General features: G+C 40.5%; 1 protein-coding gene across 2 annotated transcripts; it reads right to left on the bottom strand.

Moving 5' to 3' along the window:
- Positions 1 to 1,612: 1,612 nt before the first annotated feature.
- CWC15 (CWC15 spliceosome associated protein homolog) lies at positions 1,613 to 18,894 on the bottom strand. 2 transcript variants are annotated; one of them, XM_032678774.1, is made up of 7 exons: positions 18,814 to 18,894; positions 16,392 to 16,530; positions 14,504 to 14,616; positions 13,519 to 13,607; positions 12,659 to 12,769; positions 2,600 to 2,718; positions 1,613 to 2,068 (listed from the first exon to the last, which is right to left on the bottom strand). In XM_032678774.1, the coding sequence occupies exons 2-7, from the start codon at positions 16,520 to 16,522 to the stop codon at positions 1,939 to 1,941; spliced, it is 693 nt and encodes a 230-aa protein (XP_032534665.1). In that variant the 5' UTR covers positions 16,523 to 16,530; positions 18,814 to 18,894; the 3' UTR covers positions 1,613 to 1,938. The 2 variants fall into 2 exon arrangements, with proteins under 2 accessions (XP_032534665.1, XP_032534666.1); XM_032678775.1 differs by lacking the exon at positions 18,814 to 18,894 and adding an exon at positions 18,222 to 18,240 and having other exon boundaries at positions 1,627 to 2,068.
- Positions 18,895 to 21,861: the final 2,967 nt, after the last annotated feature.

Genomic DNA, 21,861 nt, shown 5'->3' with positions numbered 1-21,861 from the left:
ATGACAGAGCACACTTATGTGTTATACAGAAGTTTAAGAAAGGGATGTTCCTGCAGGTGTGGAGAAAACTGCCTGCATGCCTGAGGAAGACCTCATCCAACCCCAGCCACCCGACTCTGAAGTATTATTTTCTCCAAGAAAAGTTATGTTACTTCAGGAACACAAACGACGGCATTACGCACTTATGATTTCCGTGAGGGTATTGAACTGGCATTTCAACTACATCTCCCCCCTCCAATAAAACTGTACACTCACTTGCTCACTTCGGCACAGTGATTATATCTTGGAATACTGCAAGACCGATGTATTTTTTTTGCTGTTGCCATGACAACTATGCTGTTAGGTCAGACCTAAAGCAGCAGCTGGCTTCTCCAGACCCTGATAAGTACGGCTCTGAACTTCAACATCCCCCCTTCTAAGTATGTTGCCTATATACCAAGATTTTAGTAGCTTTAATTTAAAGAGAACTACAAACTACACCCATTTTTCTGCCTCCCAAGAATCATTTGTATCATGAGGCAGGGAGCAGAAGTAACACAAACACATATTCCTCTGGTAGCTGTGGGAGCTCACATGACCTTAAGCATGCTGAAAATCTCGTTTCCAAGTAAATATGGGTATTAGCTGCTGGCATTAGTACGCTATGCACAGCTTAATGAAAGGGTGGCAAATACAGCTAAAGCTAAGGAAAGCTTTAACAGGATACCAGAGTCATGCCCAACAAAAATCTAAAACATTGTGCTCTACATTTACTCTTTTAAAAAGAAAGTCAAATACGTTTTCAAATTAAGAGCTTGAAAATACTAAACCACAGTGTCTGTAAGAATGAACTTGACTGACCATAACATAGGCAAGGAAAAGGGCTAGAATTTTCCATAAACACACTCAAGTTCTGCCACTGTAACCCCCTAGGCAGAGAGGTAACTACTACAGTTTGAAAAAGTTATGCTCAAATCCAGTGCATCACTTGGCCAAGATTTCAAATGCAAGTGAAGAGGACAGAAGAGCAGAAAAAAATAAAGCCGTTCACAGTTGAAATTTTTTTTGCAGTCAATCATATTTTATACTGTCCAATTAAGTGCTAAAATGGACATTTAAGGAATAAAGTGTACTACAGTATCTTGAGATCACTTGTTTGATGAGAACACTTGCAAGTTTCTGTCAGTGCTGTTATTACCACTGAAGGACACACACACAGACTGAACCTTGTGGCCACGGGGTTGTGGCTGAGGGATTGAGCACTGCAGCGGTTTATTAAGGAGGGAAAAAACCCCATGGTTCCACAAAGCATTCCCTGCTCAAGGCTCCCCTTGGCATTACACAGCATTGCTCCAGATGTACTGACACACGAGAGCCCAAAAAGCAGGAAAGCTGCTAAGAACTTGGAGCTATCCTGCCAAATCTTAACTCGCTTGACTGTAGGAAGAAACAAACCCCGAAGATTAAGTTTCTAACTAGCTATTAAGAGGAAGTCTAGTTTGCTAAAGCAAGTATAGCTCCTTTCAGTTCACACTGCTTACCATACTCGGCTTGTCCCCATCTTTGATAATACTGACATTTATCTACATTGTGCAAGTTATGAAACACCATCACTACAAATACAGGGCATTTCGGAAAGCAATTTACATGATCAGCAGTGTTTATTGCAAACCAGCTTCTCTCTTCTGCCATTTACAAGGTGGTCAGTAAAAGTAAGCACATGTGAACATAAAAACATTCACGAAACACAAACTGGTTTAATTAAAACTGAAAAGGAAAACACATAATGCAGAAATAAAAACTCTAGATACATAGCAATTACTAATTGTGAAGATGCTGATGATCTTGGAAAATCATTTGGGAATCCATGACCAAATACTCAGACTTAAATTCTGAGGGAAAGGGAGGAAACGACCATGACCTTCCAAGTCCTTCTGCACCACTCCACATAAAACTGTACTACTTGATATATTTTTCCATGAACTTTTTGTGAAATTCTGATCGCAGAGTATCATTCACGAATCTTTTGTCCTTTTTTGTTTCATCTATCCCCTTTGCACAATTCTTGAAGACAACGTCATCATCCCACCTGAAAACAAAAGTTTTTAACTTCAGTAAGTTTGTACGAAAATTAGGTGCGATTTACAAAAAACATATAAATGGAGTTTGATGCTCCTAGTTAAAGAACAACTAGTCAGTAGGACTAGATTTTAGTCTTTCAGAAAAGAAGATCTATTTTTCTATTCTAAGGCATCTCCTACATACTCATGGGTTAGAAGCAAGGTGAGTATTAGTAGATTAAAGGTTACCTTTACAGAAATTAATGACAATTTGAACAGAGCAGAAAAAACCCCTTTAATCTGATGGGCCTAATTTTTGATAAACCCAACAGTAACTGGAATACCTGTAAACAAGAACTGTGTTGAGAAGAAGGCTGGTATTTATTAATTTTAATAGGCACAAGACAATCACTACCTGCATCACTATCTCAATCCTACATTACACTGCTTGTGACAAGATCTGAGGAAGGAAACAAAAACTAGTAGCAGTGATAACATTTTCTGACTGAATAGAGAGAGGGAGCAAGGGGATGGGTATCAGGAAACAAACTGCACAGTACCTCCTCTTCACTTTGAAGTTTGCCTGAGGCTGTGCTGGGCCAGTAAGGTTCAGCAGTGGGTTACCACTCAGAATGTTCTCCATCCGAATTCTTTCTTCTTCAGCCTTTTGCTCTTGTTCCTGAGAACCAGAAGAGGATGTATTACTTTTCTACGCCACTTTTCTCCTCTAGTTGGTAGAGATAATAATTATTTAATTGTGAACACTTGCACAGATGGAGCTTCAATTTCTAGCTCAGACTTTTCAGAGTGTTTGGCACTTGCTTATGAGGATAGAAGCAGAGATACTCTAAAGAGCTTAACTTTGCTAATAAACTGTCAAACTAGAAACACTCATATCTGCTCTACTTAGCTGTGATGCCCCATCAAATATTCATTTCAATTCTAGCTTTATCATTTACATATTTATTAAAAATTGTATACAGCTTAAAAGACTTTCTTTATCCTCATGAGAAAAGAGAGTACATCTTACAATATTCACTAGGTAGAAGAAACCTTACAGCATGTTCAAACTTCTCTGTTTTCAGCAGCTGTTTGGGTTTCACAACTAAAACTTCCCTTGGGACCAATTAAAAAGGATATTGAGAATTCCTCAGTGAAACTGAACAAAAGATGTCATAAGACTATCAAAAAGTTCCAATATTAAGGAGCAGAAAAATTTTCTTCTCCTTTTACTCTCAAATGCTTGTAACTTAAGCCTAAGTGAAGCAATGCACTACAAGCAACACAAAGTAATTTCACTGCCCACGCTTCCAAGCTCTATTAACATATCTAGTGACTTAAATGTTCACAGACTTCAGAATCGATGTGTAATATTCATTTTATGTCACCGTATTTTTCCACAAGCTTTCACAAATATTGCCGGGAGTGATCTCTGATGAAAGAATCAGGAGGAAAAAGAAAAATTTAAATTTGGATGACTAACCAGGTCTGAAGACATTCTAATTAAAAAATGAAGTCTCACTAGCATTGCAGAAGAATCAAACCAGGGCTTTTAAAAATTATATAAATTAAAGGCAAAGAAATCACAAGATTGGTGAGGTTTTTCTTCCGAACTGCAGAAAATTCATGCCTGAGGACTTTTATGGGATCCCAAAAGAGGAAACAATTTCCTTGATGCAAGTGTTTATCAGGTTTAAGTGCTAAACTCGATGCTGATGCTAGCCAGAACTCTCTAGCTTTAAATATTTAATCAATACTAAGTGATTTATTACTATCTACAACTTACAATATTTTTCAATTAAATTAATCAGGTATGTGAAATTCTGGATGGATGCCCCATCCCTAGAAGTGTTCAAGGCCAGGCTGGATGGAGCTGTAAGCAACCTGGTCTAGTGGAAGGTGTCCCTGCCCATGGTAGGGGGGTTGGAACTAGATGATCTTTAAGGTCCCTTCCAACTCAAAACATTTTGTGATTCTATGAAATTTTCTTTTAAAATACTTCAACTCTCCTAAGAACACCACGGATTTCACATACTTACGAATACCAGATGATGCAGGATCACTGGTAAAGATTTTACCTTCCAAAATCTACTCAAGTTTTAGTTATGAAAAAACACCCACCATTACGCTGCTTCTCACAAATAAAATGTAGAACCAGCTGCAATTAATTGCCAGTGGGATGACAAAAGCTCCCCAAAAGGGCATATTGCTTAAAACCAGGGCACAGCTTCAGGACAAGCACTGTAATGCCCTTATTAAACCACATGCATAGGCAAAACTTGCCTTTGCTGCTGTATCCATGGAGCTTTAACACAAACCACAGCAGTTAAAAGTTATTAACATACATCAACTAAAGTTTTCATTTTCAAACATAGCTCTAAATCCAACATTTGCATTCCAACTTCAGTTATTACCACCACAGTAAATAAGGAAACACAGAGAGCAAAAATATTTTATATGGAACAACAATTTCTCCCCATATTTGAAATATAAATTCACATTATACTTTTCTCTGTGGATAAGAGACAAGAAATGTATGCAGCTTCTCTGCACAGCATGTCAGCCTCTGATTTACCATCATCTTTCTGTGTAACATGGAGGAGCCAACAGCAGTGAAATACAATTTACTGCCCTCTGTGTCTTCCCACCAGAAGTCCAGCAGCCCTCAGACTATTGTACAGCTCATGCATGCAAAGCACTGATTTGAAACTAAGCAAAATCTAGGATACTGGTATGAGTGAAAACCCCAGTATTGATCTTCAGGTGTCTCCTGGGAGGTGATCACATTCTCTTTAAGACCATTAAGCAAATTTACAACAGGATGCAAGCATGTGAAATGTTCTCTGTGTTGTCCAAAGTGAGGTGGGCTCTGCATCATTAACTTTAATCTTCAATGCTCCATTAAAAGTGAGACACTGAAAACACAAGAAGCCTGGGACAAACCTTGAAAGCAAATAAGAAAGCTGCATACCAAAAATTCATACTCAAGAGAAGGTAGCACTAATAAGATCATTGTAAGAAAATAATAGTCCTCTGTTGAAAAATGCTTCTGTGGAAAGAACTTCTTCCAAGTCCTATATATGCAAACAGACACGGCAGTTTTCCATTTCAGAGCTGAACTCCAGGTGAACTCTTCTGAAGGTGGCATGTAGAGCACAGCACAGTCTTGCCCTCGAACTTCCAAGACAGTAACCTCAGCCGCGACCCAAAGTTACTAAACCTCTGCATCACACATTACTTTATCTGGGGCAGGCATTACTATCTTAGACTGGGTTTTTATGATGCATGAAAATGCATCCACACACCACTGACAAATACAGAACTACAATGCCCTCCACACACAGTGGTTTTTTAATGATCAAAGGTCAACTGGAGTCAGCCAGCACCTTCTGGTGGGAATTATAGCTCTTCTTCCCTCCCTTCTCCCATTTTGGATTTAATCTCAACAGTTCCTACAAAGCTGATGCTTCCAGCACTCTCTACCCTGCATGAAGAGAAGTGAAAAGCACTCAGTCATTTAAATTGTAAACATTGAGAATCACTAGGGAATTATAAAGCTAATATTAAGAATCATAAAAAATATGCATACAGTACTCCAGTGTTCTTATTACATAAAGATGCACACTCAAATTTCCTATAATAAGATTTCTAAAAGGCATGTTACACTTCATCCTAACTTCTATCTGCTTGACATAACCCATGTAATATCCTTCAGCCTCAATTAGCCTGACATAGCTTACTTCCTGACAACAAAGAAAAGCATTATCAGACTGAAGTGACAAAATGTGGTGATAGGAAAAAAAACCCCAAAGCCGAAATAACACTTTCAAGAAGTATTACACTACAGGCAATTGTATAAGACCAAAAGAGGGATTGAGGTCTGGGTTAAGACACCTACAGCTAGACATGGGCACATAGGCACCTGAGCTCAAGTCTTGGCAGAGGTCAAGAGGATACAATATGAAGTCAAGATGGGCCTTCTGCTCATACTAAACTACTGACACAGGAGACCAGCGACACTCCAGGCTCTACTGACTGCATCTCCACGGCACCACCATGGAGGCTGGGATACATAACCTGTACATTGGCCCCAACAACTTGGCCTTTCAGGCTCAACTGAATTCTGTCTAAAGCTGGCTATTGCTAGCAAAATATTGCATTGACTTAAGTGAATTACAATTGCAGAGGACTGGAGGGTGGCAAAAACTGCCTTATAATTGAAAGAAGTGGTAGGGGCAATCTTGGGAATTTCATATGATTACATTTTACTTTTGCACCTATTAAATTAATAAAAACAATTATGAACATAACATTAACAGAAACTGTCAAGTGTCATTTTACAGTGACAACAATTACAGAAAAAAAAAAATCAGAAAATACAGAAAAAAAGTTTTCTGTATTTGCAGTAGGAGATGCTGCAGAGCCCATGGGCACTTTGTGTGGCCCTTCACTGCTTCTCAGCTCTGGTAACAAACACAGCTCTGCTGTCTTTTAGAAGTGTAGAGGCAGAACAACTAAGTATTAACAAACTGCATAAGCTTATCTTTGTCATTAAAAATCAACAGATTTAGAGTGTGAAAGCAAAGAATCATTAGGAATAAATAGGTGTTGTTGCAAAGTTTGTAGTGTGGTTGCATTTGGTGGTGGGAAGCAACAAGTTACTGGTTGTTCAGTTGTCAGTCACAGAAAGGTGCAGTTTGCCCAGAAACAAGGAGATCTATCAACAGCAAAGGATCAGTAAACCTCCATTTTGAAAATGCTAGGGACCTCTTCCCTAATGACCATGGAATGGGGGACACATTGTAGGCGTGTCAGAAAGCCTGTAACCCTGGAGTACCTCAGCCACTGGGGAAATGGGGAGGGACCTGGGTTTCAGGCAAGGGGATAAAAGATGGTGCAACCTCTATCAAGTGGAGAGACCTCACTGGGGATTGTCTAATGAACTCTCCCTTTTATTCGACTAAAAGTTTTAGTTAGCTCCTCTGCCTCTGGGATATTTTTGAAACTCATAATAGCAGAAACAGATATATTTTTCAGAACAGAAGGAAGCAGATCTGTTGACTAAGGTATCGCCAGTTTCAGTCACTTTACAAAGAAGACCCGGCACATATGGTAATTTATTTATGGAATTCAGTTTTTCAAAGCTGTTCTAGGTTGGATGACATTTCAATATATTTGCTACGATTTTCAGGAAACAGGCTAATTCTAAAGACTGGTCTCAAGGACTTTTTTTGCATTATTTAGCTTCACTAAAATCTCCCAAAGAAGGTATTCAAGAGAAAAAAAAAAAAGACAATTTACCAAGTTTTATATCTTAGAGACATGACGTGGAGAAAATACTAGGTGTAATTCACAGTGTTGTAAAGTTGACATTTACACTTAAGCTAAGTGATATATTTTGGCCAGAGATACAAAATCCCTCATTTCCAGCCAAAAGAGGTTTTCATTATGTTTCATAATTTTCCACATAAATCTTCCACTGCCCACTCCTCCACTGAAAGCTGGGACACTGCAGGCGCTGGAGCATGGGTTGTATCAAATCAAACAGACCAGACATAACCTTCATAGCTGTCTGAGCTTCACACCTCTGAGGCACAATCTAGCACAGCTGTTCACAAAATAATCGGCTCCTAGTGCCTCCCCGTTGTTCTTGTGTGCAGTGGAACAAAGGCTTATTAAGCTACAGCAGTACAAATACAACAAACCCACAACAGAAGCCTAAGGGGGAAAACAATACATCTGTATTCACTCCACCCTTTCTAAAATAATGCCTCTTTGCCTACCTTTCTGTTCTGCAACACAAGGTGGTTTATAACGCTTTTCCTAAGCCATTTCAGCAAAAAACATGCTATGGATTATTCCCGCACTACAGCCAGCAACGCTGTGCTGTTCAGAGGTAGTGTGCTGCACCAACTCTCTGCAGAGATCCATCAGACATCAGCCACGTTGTAACCACCGTGTTAGGGGCAGAGGCAACAATACACAAATATTGTGGGGTGGGGAATACAACTGGACTGGCAGAGGGAGCCCCAAACCCGAGCAAGCAGATAGACATGCTGCTATGTAAATTAGATTTCACAGCAAGCCTTTGCTGCACAACTGCACTCACCATGTAGCAGCACAGCTGGGGGGAAAAAAGTGGACAGAACTATATTAACCTTAACTAAACAATTATTCCTTATCTTGCTTTAAGATTTAACAGTCCCTGGGCATATTTGTTTCTGACAGCAAAGGAAAGACAAACAGTATTGTTACTATGGTTATTTTTTTTTAGTATAGTTCCTACCCTTAGCACAGAGCAAGATTACTTTTACAGAAAGTGCTGAAATTCCTGAAACTACTCCATTGTAATAAAGTCAGTTACCCTACTTTGTTTTCATAGATGTTGAGCAGCTGAAAGGAAACCTGAAATACCCACATTTCACTGAAGGCTGAAAAAAAAAATATAAAAACCACATAACCTGATTTGAATGCTAATTTTTGAATGACACATTGTGACAGCCCTGCCCTTAGCAGCAGGGAACGAAACTCAGTAATGCAGAGATTCACCCCAGTTACTTGATCCTGTGCAAATTACTAACTCTGTGCAACACAGTGATTCAAATAACTGAATGAAACTGCTTTTGCCTCTTTACTGAAATTCTTTCTTATATCACCAATTTGATATTCTAGTTTTAGTCACACTCTTAAGACTTAAGGGAAAAGGCTAATATTTATCAAGACTCATTTTCTGATGTTTTATTTGAATGCCTGTGACACGGCTAAGACACAGGGCAGAGCTAAGATCTACTGTGACCACTGGTAAAGTAATATATTCAGTTACAGAGAAACATTTGGTGAAATAAAACCGTTAAGAAAACATATCAAAAACTTTAAGTCTGCCCTCAACTAGGCAAAAAATGACTGGATGTTCAAACAGCTTTGCTGGAACTGCACTTGTACATTCAGCTGCTCACTGATTTGAAGTTTGTTTTTAATTATTTCAATTTACCTTTTAAGGAAGCACTTGCAAATTGAAAATCAAGAGCGTTGTAAAGCTGAATTTAGAACACTGAAATGCTTACATGAAGCCTATCCATGGACAGTTAACACAGGCACAGCCCCAGCATTTGTACAGTTTTATAAAGACCTAGAATTATTCCACAGAAAAGGCTTTCAAAACTAGAATTTCCTGGTTAGTTTAGTGTCTACTAGAAACAACCTCAGATTGCAATTGTGGATGGTGTGAAAAAAGTCAGGAGGACTCCCATGCTCAGTTTTTAAAAAACATTCATGGTATTTGTTTAATGATTCTACCTAATTCAAGAGAATGTAAGCATTTCGAGAAGTTAACAAGCTTTGAGAGGAATTGCTTATTTGGCTGGCAAACTATTACAACCTCTTACAACTAACATTGTCAAAATTAGATTTAGAGGATTTCTATGGAAATTGGTATTACCACATAAGGGCAGTTAACAGAGAACAAAATGACCTGAAAAAAGCAGATTCTCATATTTTCTTTTTAACTGCTGTCTCACCCAGATATTCATTTTGAAAGGAGCAGTCCTCCTTTCATGGCAATGTAAGTAATGGACACCAAAGTGAGGAGTGAAAAGAGTTAACAAAAACACAGTTTACTCTAGCTGAAGTCTCAGAAATGATTGGACTAGCATTTTAATAAATCAAAATAACTAAAGTATCTGGGGAAAATTACATATTGCACAGGTTTGGGATATATTACTTATTTTACCCACTTAATCTTATTAAGACCCTGGGATGTTCCAAGAAGATGAGAAGAAAAGACACATTAATCTGTCCATATAACAACGAGATTCAAGAATGACCTGCAGAGTGAAGAGAGAACAGGCATTCACTCTGCAGTTTCCCTCTGCTTGGACACTGGTTTACCCACACTGCCTGCTATGGACAGCAGCATTTCAGCAGATAAAGCATTCCTGTACATGGATTAGGATTAACAGCAAGTACACAATTAAGACTTTACATGAGATGTTATCCTGACATCAGTTGACTGATTAATACAAGGTTACTTACAAAATTATGTTTAAATTATGGCTTGCAATACATAGCTATATGAAATCCCCCATATCTGAACGGAAAAGGAATTTACATACCTTTAAAAGATTCTTTCCAAGACTGAGCCCCACCCTGGTTTTTACTTTTTTCATCAACATAGAGTTTCCTACTCTCAAAAAACCCCAATAAAATAAAATTCTAATAATCTGTAGAGCACCCTCTATTTACCGAAGATGCCAGTTTTAAAGAGAGCCTACCTGCCACCAACCAGTGAAAGGATGAACAGTGTAGGTCTGGACAGTGAGTGTGCAATAGTGGGCACCATTGCAAATAAATAACATACTAATTTTTAGGAAGAAACAAACGTTCATTTCATGTAAACATGCAAATATTGAGTATGCACACGGCATTGGGTATTATAAACTCTGCTTCTGGGGGAAGGAGAATGTCCATGACGGTAAAACATAATACCAGTTAAGAAAGGAAAATAAAACAAGTGCTATCCTAAATACTTCATGGCTTTTAGCACCCTCTAGTGACAAAATTAGAATTTCATGGAGATTCTCACTTTCCACACATGAAAAGAGAAGCACGCACTTGGTTGTCTGAGCTGCAATTTACTACCATTATTTTTCTAATGCAAGTTCTCTACCCTGAAATGTGACAAGTTATGCTGTTTAATAGAGATATATAATTTCAACTATCAGGCAAAATGAAAAATCCACACAGACCTAAGCACTGTGCAAGGACAGTTGAAGTCAAAGTCTTCCCTTACACATGGATACACCTTATTTGTAGTTCTGTACATTTCACACAGGAATACATGTAAGAATTGTTACCAGTGTTTTTAAGTCATTTTCACCATGTTGTTACTGCAAAAGACAATTTCATTTCTGCGTGATGTGCCTCAAATACCCAGATAAAGAGACGAGACGTGTCTTCAGACATACTTTAATGCATGAGACCACTCACAGGCCAGATGGAGAATCAAGTATCAACAGTCTTCTACAGCAAAATTTCTGCACTGAAGCAGCACGGTGCAGCTTTTAGCCTTCTGTACCACTTAACTCCAAAATTGCAGAGCTCACTGGTTTTTACAGGCCTTGTTGATTCTAAAGGTACATTTCTATATTTTTAGGCAAGAACAGGCATGCACTACATTGCTGCCTACAGCAATTAAAACATTATTCTCTCCTAGCTCTTTCTAGTGTCTGCTAGAAGCTATGCCCTGTTCACTGCCAACTAAGCATTCATGAAAAACACTAAACTATGAATATGTGTGTTAAGCTACAGGAAAGGTCAGGGGTAGTTCAGTGGCTTCAAAACATTAAGTTGACAGAGCAGCCTTTGATTAGCCTCCTGTTCAGCATTTAATGTGTTTATTCAGCATGTTCTAAAAAACATCTCAGATTAGTTTATAAAAAGGTGACAGGTGGCTCGGTTTTCTGACAGATTTTTTTTTTGTTTGTTTGCTTTGTGGTTTTTGTTTTGTTTTGGTCTACTCTAAAGGAGAATATACTTATAAAAATGTACAAAACTACTCCAGCTGAAGGAAGCAACATTTTACAAATGCACTAAGATGATTTAAGTCCTATTCAAAAAAAGAAAGCACTTGGTAAAAGTAGATGAGGGAATGCTACATGTATCCACTTCTGTTGTACCCCAAAAGACAGAGTGTTTCAGCAGTGAAGATTAAATACCTGTATTCTAAACTCTATTGCAATACAATGTTATAGCCAGTACCCAATACAATTCTAAATCCTGATCAGTTTGACAACACAGACTATCCCCAGAAACAGTCCCAGGAAGTCCATTAATCAATCAGGGATTTTGCTAATGCACTCCAGCCCAACAGTCTCTCTTACACAAAGGAGCCAAAAGCAAAGGTTTTAATCCCACTCACAGGAAAACATCTGTAACTACAGGGACTTCACTCCCCTTTCAAGGGCAGAAAATGGTGTTTCTGTCTGTAGACAGAGATTATAGGGAGGTGTGAAAGCTACATACGCATTGAGTTTCCCAGTTCTGAAAAGACTGCTGTATTATTGTTCGTTTTTGCAGAGACATTTTTCAAATGAATTTGCCTGTATGTAACCACATGGAAATAGTTTCGGTCTTAGAGTTAAAACTGGTGCTCCTTGTCAAGGCAACCACAGCACCAATTCTATGAAAAACAACTACTATATAAAACCTGCAGCCATAAGAAGCAGCATCAAAAAGCACATATCTTTATTTCAGAAATAACTTTTTTGTTTCATAAAAGCTAATTAACAAATTAAATTACACTGGATAGTATGCAGCTCACTAATGCCACCTATACAGTTTGGCAGGATAGCTGTCTTCAGATGACTTGTATATGAAAAGCAAGAGTATCCTGACTGACTGCCTCTACAAACTGTAGGAGAAGTGAATAAAATGTTTCAGTGAGTAAAACATTCAGTATATCTATATTCTTGACAATTATTAGATAGAAGAACAAATACATCATACTTGAACGGCACTGTGTTCAGCAGTTCTTACTTGCCCTAAGTACTTAAGGTACACCAGTTTTAATAAACAACAGTTTACAAAAAAAACCAGGTGCTCTTAAACAGGTGAGATTTTACCTTTCGAGCCTGTTCCTCAGCTCGTTCTTTCTTGATTTTTTCCAGTTCAGCCAGAAGAGCTGCAGTGTCATCATCATCACTGTCTTCCAAGTCCTCATCTTCATCATCTTCCTAATAGCAACAAATAGAAGTAAGAATCAGCTCATTCATTTCATTTAATAAAAAAAATCCTGGTCTGCCCAGCTAAGGTTGTTATTTGCTGATTTCTGAAGCACGTGGGTGCTTGTAGTAGCAGAAAACACAACACAAATGGTTTGTTTGCTCTTGTATAGTAAAGTCAAGACAAAAATATGTCTGTGCTTTCAGGATGACTGCAATTAAAAATGCAGTGTAACTGACAGACCCTAGAGAATGGCCGTCCTCAAACACTCTCTAATCACTGTGACATAAGTCATTACAACATTGTGCCTGAATAACTCCGTCCAATACTGCTGGGACCCAGTATCACAGGATTAAAAACCCCTGAGCTTACTGTCAAACCTTTGACCTAGCTCCTAGATGTCAGCATGAGGAAAGGAGCCAAGGGTAAGCATCTTTTGCTCATGCAGACAGTCATTTGCATATATCCCAGCAGTTCTACCTTTGAGGAATTCTAACCCAGTAGTGGACAAAAAAGTCACCCATTACCCACACTTTAAGTGGTATTTTCAGTTCCCTAGTTTTTGTGTGCTTTCCAAGAACAGCATGGACCAGAATCCTCTGAACTGCTCTGGACCTTCACCACAGCACAGAAACTGGAAAAGGAAGACACGTCGGAACCTGTCTTAAATCTTTAGCAAACGTAAAACTACATATTCCATTAAGAGCAAATCCTGAAGGCAGGACAATAAAAGGAAAGAAGACAGACAAAAGATACGTACATCCGTAAGCGGATCATCTGCATCAAGATTTGCTGCAGGAATCTGGTCTAGCCGAGGCTTCTTAGACACAGAAGATGACGTTGTATGTTCTATGGCAGAAGAGTTTAAAGTAAGTCACTTCATTTAACAGCATCTAATGTCAGAAAGCAAAAATCTTCACAAAATATTTGTCTTGCATTACAGTAAGAGAAACAAGCTTATGCTCTCTTTTCCCTCACTTCTCAGTCTTAATGCCCATGCTAATTCCTCCCCTGTAGATATCCTCAAGAGAAGTGATAACATCCCAAACTTATGGCCTCCAGAATTTTTTTAAGTCATTATTTGAGACAGAAGGAATAGCAGGAGAAATAGCTGTGGAAAAAATATCCTTATTCTATAGATCCAACTGGAGGATTCCCATTTAGGACCACCCCAAAACATTACTCTTGGCTACTTTTGCCCAAACCAAAATTTGAAATTTGAAAGCTGTGCAATACTTTTACACCTAAAGTGCTTAAAGTATGCCAAGTTTAGTGCTAAAAATGAGTATTTCTCAAAATGCTCTTTGATTTTAATTATTACTTCCCCATATCTGAACAGAACTGTGTACTTTGAAAACAGATTTATTGTTACACTGGTGCTGTGAACACCAGAAGATGAGTCACTCCCCCTTCTCCTTCCTGTCTCGCTTGTCCAAGTACAAGAAAAAGCCCTTTATTAGCTGTACATACTTGTTGCCAATTCATTACAACCACACTGTATCAGCTGGCCTGCAGGATGGCCTAGGCTTTTCTACTGGCTGGCCTAGATTCCTGCTAGCATGAAGCCAGAATGAAAGCCAGCAGACATTCCCTTGCAGGTCAACAGCTCTGAACTATCAGACCAATATCCCAAATTCTACTCCCATGACATGCTGTCTGTAACCTGCAAACTTCTTACAACACTAAGCTTCATGCAAGAGCAGTGTCACACAAAGCCTTTGAGATTTTTGTTTCTCTGTTTTTACCTCTGGTTGGTCTGTCTCTGTTCTTCTCTCTTGCAGCGACACGTTCTCTCTCCTCCAGCTCCCTTCTGAAATCACGGTTACGCACCTCTTCAGGAGCATCCTGAGTGGTCTGTCTAAAATAACAAACAAGGGGGAAAGAAAGCCTGAATTTTGACAGTCTGCATCTGGGAGCAATTTTTCCAAGGAGGCCAATAAATCCTGGGGTGACCAGCACTATGGTGACCTTTCTTCACCATTTTCTTCCCTGAAGTTGCTGCTGCAAACCCAGTCTCTGAAGCTTACAGATAAGACCAAGACTAGAACATCCTTTTCATAAACCTTCATAGACCGTGACCACTAAAGAAAAGGTTGGGAGAACAAGTAAAACACGAGCTTTAGTGAAACGTCTTGAAACACATTTGTCCCTCTTTTATATAACACATTGACCAAAAGCAATGAACTATGTATATCTGAGTCACACCAAGTTCCACCTAGAGAGTGCTGAAACTACTGTGGAAATCTTGAAAAGAACTAAGGAATAAAAACAAGCAGCAATTCCTTTCACCTCTCTGTGAACCTAGTGCTGGAAATAAGAGTGCCTGGACGAAACCCAGACTTGAGCCATTATAAACACATTGTGTGCACAGTCTGTCTTTATGATGAAGTATTTAATTTGCTTTTGTAATTAAAAACCTGAACTTGGAATTCCTGTTAGAGCTGCAAAATCCCCCCAAACCCTGTATCATTCAGGCGAACATGAGTGGGACTGAAACACTGAACTTTTCCAGCAATGATGCAGTCCTGGCAATTTAACAAAGACAACTTTGTAGTAGGTATTTGGAAGAAAGAACAGAAGACACTTAATACTCCCTCCATCTCTCCTTCTCACACAGATAGATTTGTTAAAACATACATTGTTTATTCCTGTACATACCTGTCCCTACACACTTCTTTCAAAGAAACAGACTGGTGTTCCAAATCCTACTTTTGTTTAAAAAACAAAGCACCAGTAAAACACATTTGACAGCACTTTTTGTGCTGTTGATTTTGGTATTCTCCAAAACACTCCAACTCCCTTATGAACAGGTATTCTTAAAAACCAAAGGGCCAGGAGGGAAGAGGTGACAGGGTAAACATCTACACAAAAAAGCACAGAAGTAAAACCTTGACAGTAATTTCATGGAAAAGAGCAACATCAGTTAGATAAAACAAACATTTTTAGGTTGTCACATTTAACAGAAATTCTATGTATCACATTGACTCCAGATTTTATTTAATCTTTCAAAAAGATAACAAAGATTTTTATGCATCTCAATGCATACAGAGGAAAATATTCCTAAGATCACATTATTTTCTCAGTAGCTAAAGCAATTTCCTCTCATAGGACCTGCATGAACCACTTGCAGTGTTTAACATCAGCTCTTCCAACACATACTACTGCCTGAGTGCTATTCTGTGATTTTCCTGCCTCATCTTAATGCCATTATCAAGCAGTCTTTTGCCAAGAACATGACGTGGTTTTCCCACTTTTAAGACATGCTCAACTTGGTTTCTCCCATCCCATCTTGCTCTGCAAGTGACAGCACTTTCGGTGGCTTCCTTTCCACTCCACTGCCCAAAATGCTCAGTCTCCAATGCTCATATTCTCCTTCTGATGTTTCACATCCACAAGCAGTAACAAATACCACTAAAACTAAACCTCTCCAATGACCTGCACTGCATTTGATCTCCTAGGTCTGCTTTTGAGACTTTCACTTTCAGCCCACTTGTTCAGCATTGCTGCACAAGCTCTGGACCCTGCTCACTGTCGAGCACATCAACATCTACCATGAAAATTTCAGGTACCACTCATAACAAAAATATCCTTCCCAGCCTGTTTTGCCCTAAGACCCAAAACACCAATACTGACCTGTATTTGATTTTAGTATGAGAAGGAAGATCTCTGCTGGAATATTGTTTGGATAGCTGGCTTAAATCTCCTTCACCTTTTCCTCTTCCTCCTCTTGCAGGTTCAAACGTTGGCCTTGCTGCTGTCGTCATTTTAACTCCTAAACAATCAAGGGATAAACCCAGTTGTTACTAAACATGTAGTGAAAGACATTCATCAGAAGCTACTTTGCTCCTGAACTGTAAAAGCAGTAACAAATCCCACCACAGAACACCAGCTATCGCTCGACTCCTGATCCTTGAAATTTAAGGAGCTTTTTATTGAACAGAATTTATCTAGATTTTCAAAATAAAATCTTTGCCAACATGCTTGAAAGACAACACACAGATTCTAACAAGAATATGAAGGCACCTTTGTAAAGTAAATAAAACTGCCCAGGAGTTGGTCTCCAATTTTTAAAACAAGTGGCTCAGTCTTGCAACTGAACTCCTCCTCCTCCTGACACACTGCAGTCAAAAATGACTGCCTGCAGGGAATGATCCCTTCATTATTCCACAAACCATATCTAGGTACCATCACCAGAAATGTTTGTGGACACATAGCACAGCACGTCCAGGATGGTGCCGGTTGTTAAACACTGATGAAGATCACGCAAGCTGAGCGCTCCAGCCCTGGCCACGGCCCTGCTCCATCTTCCAGTGCAGGCACAACCCTGTTATGAATGCTGGGGCACAGGATATCAGGAAAGGGTTCTTCACCCAGAGGGTGGGTGGGCACTGGAACAGGCTCCCCAGGGAAGTGGTCACAGAACCAAGCCTGACAGAGTTCAAGAAGTGTTTGGACAAAGCTCTGAGGCACATGGTGTGACTCTTGGGGCTGTCCTGTGCAGGGCCAGGAATTTGACTTCGATGAGGGTGGGTCCCTTCCAACTCAGGTTATTCTATAAAAAATTCTGTGATCTTAAATCTATCTGAAACAATTCTCATTCCTGCTTCATCAAGACACACACATCCACTAACCACAGCCTAAAGATATTTAGGACACAGAAACCTGCAGCGAATATAAAGGCACTAGTCCTACCAACCAGAATGCTGAACGTTGAAGGGTGACAAGAGAACCTACTAAAAATATTAAAAAGCAAAGAAAAAACCCATGACATTGCTTTGTATGCTTTTGTGGTATACAAATATTTATGCTCTACTTACATTATTTGTTATTTAGTCACTTTTAACGAGAGCACAAAGCACACAACTTCAGTGTCAAAATTACAATAGAACCTGTGGCTGAAAGTAACATCCCATCAGGCAGAACACAGTTACTGCCACTGACCCACTGAGTGGGTCACACACTGACAAAACAAAATTAGCAGAAGGAAACACCTTCAAAAAGAAGTGAGACAGTAACTAGGCTTGACTTGTTAATCAAGGATGGCTGATACATTTCACTGATGCTTTGCAAGTCAGCTGAAGCTCAGCGAGACATTTTAGCTCTGCCTTGGCACAGACTCTGCGAGACCCATGATGCAAGAAAGTCACTTGCTCTTGTAACTTATCTATGCTAATTATATGTAACACGATTGATCCATGAATTCAGGTGAAGAATGGGATCCAATGTGGCTGTATTAGTTTCATGAAGCATTAACAAACTGTCTGGCAAGTGCCCCTGGTTCGCTTAAGTCACAGAATCACGGGTTGGAAATGACCTCTGAGATCATGGAGTCCAAGCCACAACTGATCACCACCTTGCCAACCAAATCGTGGCACTAAATGCCATGGTCAGTCTTTCCTTAAACATTTCCAGGGACAGTGACTCCACCACCTCCCTGGGCAGCCCACTTCAATGTCTACTCACCCTTTCTGTGAAGAAATTCCTCCTAATGTCCAACTTGAACCTCCACTGTTGTGGCTTAAGACTGTGTTCTCTCGTCTTGTCACTAATTGTCTCGGAGAACACCCCCACCTGGCTATAACTTCCTTTCAGGTGTTTGCAGACAGTGAGAAGGATCCCCCTAAGCCACCTTTAATCCAGGCTAAACATCCCCAGCTCCCTCAGCCGCTCCCCGTAGGACTAAGTCAGTCTGTGTTCACCTTGCCCTAAAAGGACCCAAACCCCACCTGAAACCACTCGGGAACCGCCACACCGACCTCTGAGGTTTCAGAAACGCGGGCCTGAAAAAGCCTCTTTAGCGCTACCAGGAGGTACGGGCCAAGAGAGAGTGACCAGCGTGAAGCTGAACTGCCTCGGCCTCGCCGGGCTGCGCCCTCCCGGGGGGGCCGAATCGCAGCGCCGGGCCTCAGCCCGTCCCCTCTCTGGGGGAGCTCCCCCCCCTGCACCTCCTGCCTCACGGCCGCCTTTCCCCCCTCAGGGTTCCCCCCGCAGCCCCCTCAGGGCTCCCCCCGCAGCCCCCTCAGGCCGCCCACCCGCCGCCCTCCCGGGCACTCACAGCGCGGCCTCCTCCGCCCCGCGCACCAGGCCCTACACCGGCGCCATAGGTCCGCCACGCGCCCACAATGCACCGCGGCGGGAGCGCGGACCATGGAGAGGGGCGGGAGTGCGTCCGCCATGGCGGCTCTGAGCAACTTGGGCTGGTGGGAGGTGTCTCTGCCCGTGGCAGGGGGCTGAAACTAGGCCGTCTGTAAAGCCCCTTCCAACCTTAACCATTCTTTGATTTTATATTCACTGCTGTCTCTGTAAAGAAGCCAAAGCATGAGCGAGCGTCAGTCGGGGATTAAATTTCCCCTTTAAAATGCAATTCCTTCTTTGTTTTTACCGTTCCCTTTATTATCAAACTTCTGCGAATCCACACGAAGGTATGTGAAGTAAAAGGCTCTTTCATGTATCTACAAATTTACACGGAAACATTTTTCCCTAGCGCTCTGCAGCCAACATGCAATTTAGAACAGAGCCCACAAGAGGTCCCACAGATATTGCCATCCAGGGAGCTGCTATGCAGCAACGATGGGAAGTGCACCCTTTGTGTCAGCAAGCCATCAGAGAAAGCACTTGGAAGAAGTGGGCCTTTAGTATAGAAAGAAACCAATTATTTTAAGCAGTTTTTCAAAAATGTTTAGCTTCACTCCGAAGTCGGGTAAATAGTAACAATAACAACTGTGTCATTTCCTAATAGCTACGCCTGTCAGTAACCAAGTATCCACCATCGCACTTTCTCATCTGCAAGCCTCAATCTGCACCCCGTGAAATGGGTTTATGATTTCTTCCACTACAGGCAATTTAGACACAAGATCACAGAGAAGTCTGGCTTTGGGAATTTGGTACTGTTGGACTATAGGTCACAGAAGCCTGAAATCAGTGCATCATCCTATGATAGTGGGTGTTATTCCTAGACTACAAATCTGTGGAGGAGTTGTTTCACTAGTTTGACCATCGTGGTAGAGCAGAATGTTGTATTTTTCTCAGTAACATGTCCTGAAGGCAATGCCTACTGTTCACTTGTAACAGCTATTGGAAGAAAGTATCGAGTCTCTCTTACAGACCTCAAGAACCAAAGGGACTTCTGCTGTTGTGTTAGAGGAAAAGGCAAACATTCTGTGTGTGCTAAAAACTGGCACAGTCCCTGCTCTGAACAGATTGGAAGATTCTTTAAATAGCAAAGGAACGGCCTAGTGTTTTTGGCCAAAATTGTTCCCCAAGCAGCTTTCTTTCCCTCACCTTGTGTGTATCACTGTGAAGTACAAGTAGTTACAGATGTGTTTTATAGTCCAGGGTTTTGTTTCCTTGGAAGACTTGAACACTAAAGATGGATATTGGTGAACTGGAGGTGCCTGAGACCAGACTCCTGAAAGTCTTGTTGCAGAGGCACCTAACCTTCACAGGCCCACAACTTTTGGGTTTAAAGATCTCTGAACACACAGATTTTTGCGCAATCTTTAACTTGTTTGGACTCAGTTTAGGTCTAAGAACTTTAGCATCATGCTTTCTCTAGGGCCTAACAGATCTCTTTCCCACTCAGATGCTCAGGGAGCCTTCATCCAGTAATGACTCTCAGATCATGTCTGCACTCTTCGATGTCACCATCAGTCTCTCAGTCCCTCCAGGGCACATCCTGTAGCTCTTTCCCAAGCAGGGCTGATCCTGCATGTGGGCAATTATTGCCCCACCAGGCTGGCCAGCTCCAGGCTGCTTTGCCATTTAGGGATGTTCTCCCTGTGTTTTTGAAGTTGATTAGCCAAGCATAAGGGAAGGGACTAAAGATCCATCAAGAAAAAGAGTATGGATGTAGAAGGGAGCACCACTTAAGTTCAATGGCAAAGGTGACAAGTGTGAATTCCTGTATTCCAGATGATGCATTCCAATGTCATCAGACAGTGTAAACAACCAGACAATAACAAATCCCTCTTCCCATGTCTGCTCTAATCTTTGCTGAGCAATTTGGCTGTAGCAGCCCTTAGAAAGGTATTGTGTACTGCATGGAAAACATGAAAAGCAGGAGAAGTCACTTCCCTTGATCATTTCCTCCAGTGATTAATTACCCTCAGAGTTTAAAACTGCACCTTATTTTTAATTTCAGTTGGCTGTGTTTCCAACCATAGGTGCCTGTTGTGCCTTTCTGTGGCAATTTTAAAAGCCTGTTTTCTCACCAGACATACTTTGTAATCTAGTCTTGCCACTGCCTTTGGATAAGGTAAGCAGCCTGGGCTCTTCTAGTCTTACGATTGTTTCCTTCCTCCAACCAATTATTTGAGGGCTTTTTCTTGCTCCCTATCCAATTTATGAACAACAAAAATATAAGAACAGTTTCAGCATCTTCTCCATCAACATGAACTAGAGAGATAGAACCACTTTTCTCCCCCAGCTTTCTACATGGTTGTTTGTCTGAGGACCACATTGGCATTTTTACCCACACCACTACCTTGGGTCCTTGAGTCTAGATACATGTCCATGGTGACTCTTGAGTCCTTCTCAGGGTTGTTGTTTTCTGGATTAGAAAATTCCGTGTAGTTTTTGAGCTGAGACAAATAAACATATTTGGCTGTGTTAAAGGCTTCTGTCTCAAAAATAAATCCCTTGCTGGTGTCATTGCCATAGCCTCTTAGTTATGGTCCCAAATTCTTTATGGTACCCACACATATTCTCAGTGCAATTTTATAGTTGCTTGTGGATTGTACCAGGAGACTAACATTCTTTGGTTATCCCAGTGCTCTAGGGTGTTGATCTCACCTAAGTGCTGGTTATTCTCTGAGATTATGGCAAGATCCCAAAAGACATTGCGTCCTGAAAGAGAACAAAAACATTTATAAAGATCTCATGCCTCTTATGAGCCTTAATAATGTTTTTCTCATCTACTTCTTGGCCTGTAGTGTGATGAAGATTGCTTATGTTCCTAATGGACTTTAAAAACTCCCTTTTAGCCTTGCCAGTGTAGAGATTTTTCCCTATTTCCTGTGTCATTTTCCTATTCTTGAAATCTTTTCATGTATAGTCTTTGCTATCTGGTTCCCCTTTCTTCCATCTGTAACATTACTCTTACTGG

The sequence above is a fragment of the Chiroxiphia lanceolata genome, chromosome 2, assembly GCF_009829145.1.
Source record: "Chiroxiphia lanceolata isolate bChiLan1 chromosome 2, bChiLan1.pri, whole genome shotgun sequence".
NCBI lineage: Eukaryota > Metazoa > Chordata > Aves > Passeriformes > Pipridae > Chiroxiphia > Chiroxiphia lanceolata.
Note: the sequence above shows the minus strand (reverse complement) of the source record. Positions and strands in the feature narration are given on the sequence as shown.

Bases quoted from the DNA above. Each gene is read 5' to 3' on its own strand.
- CWC15 (XM_032678774.1), bottom strand. From the start codon at position 16,522: ATGACGACAGCAGCAAGGCCAACGTTTGAACCTGCAAGAGGAGGAAGA. The intron at 2,719-12,658 runs GTAAAATCTCAC...TCTGGTTCTCAG, and splicing joins CTGAGGAACAGGCTCGAAAG to GAACAAGAGCAAAAGGCTGA. The intron at 2,069-2,599 runs GTACTGTGCAGT...TTTTGTTTTCAG, and splicing joins AACTTCAAAGTGAAGAGGAG to GTGGGATGATGACGTTGTCT.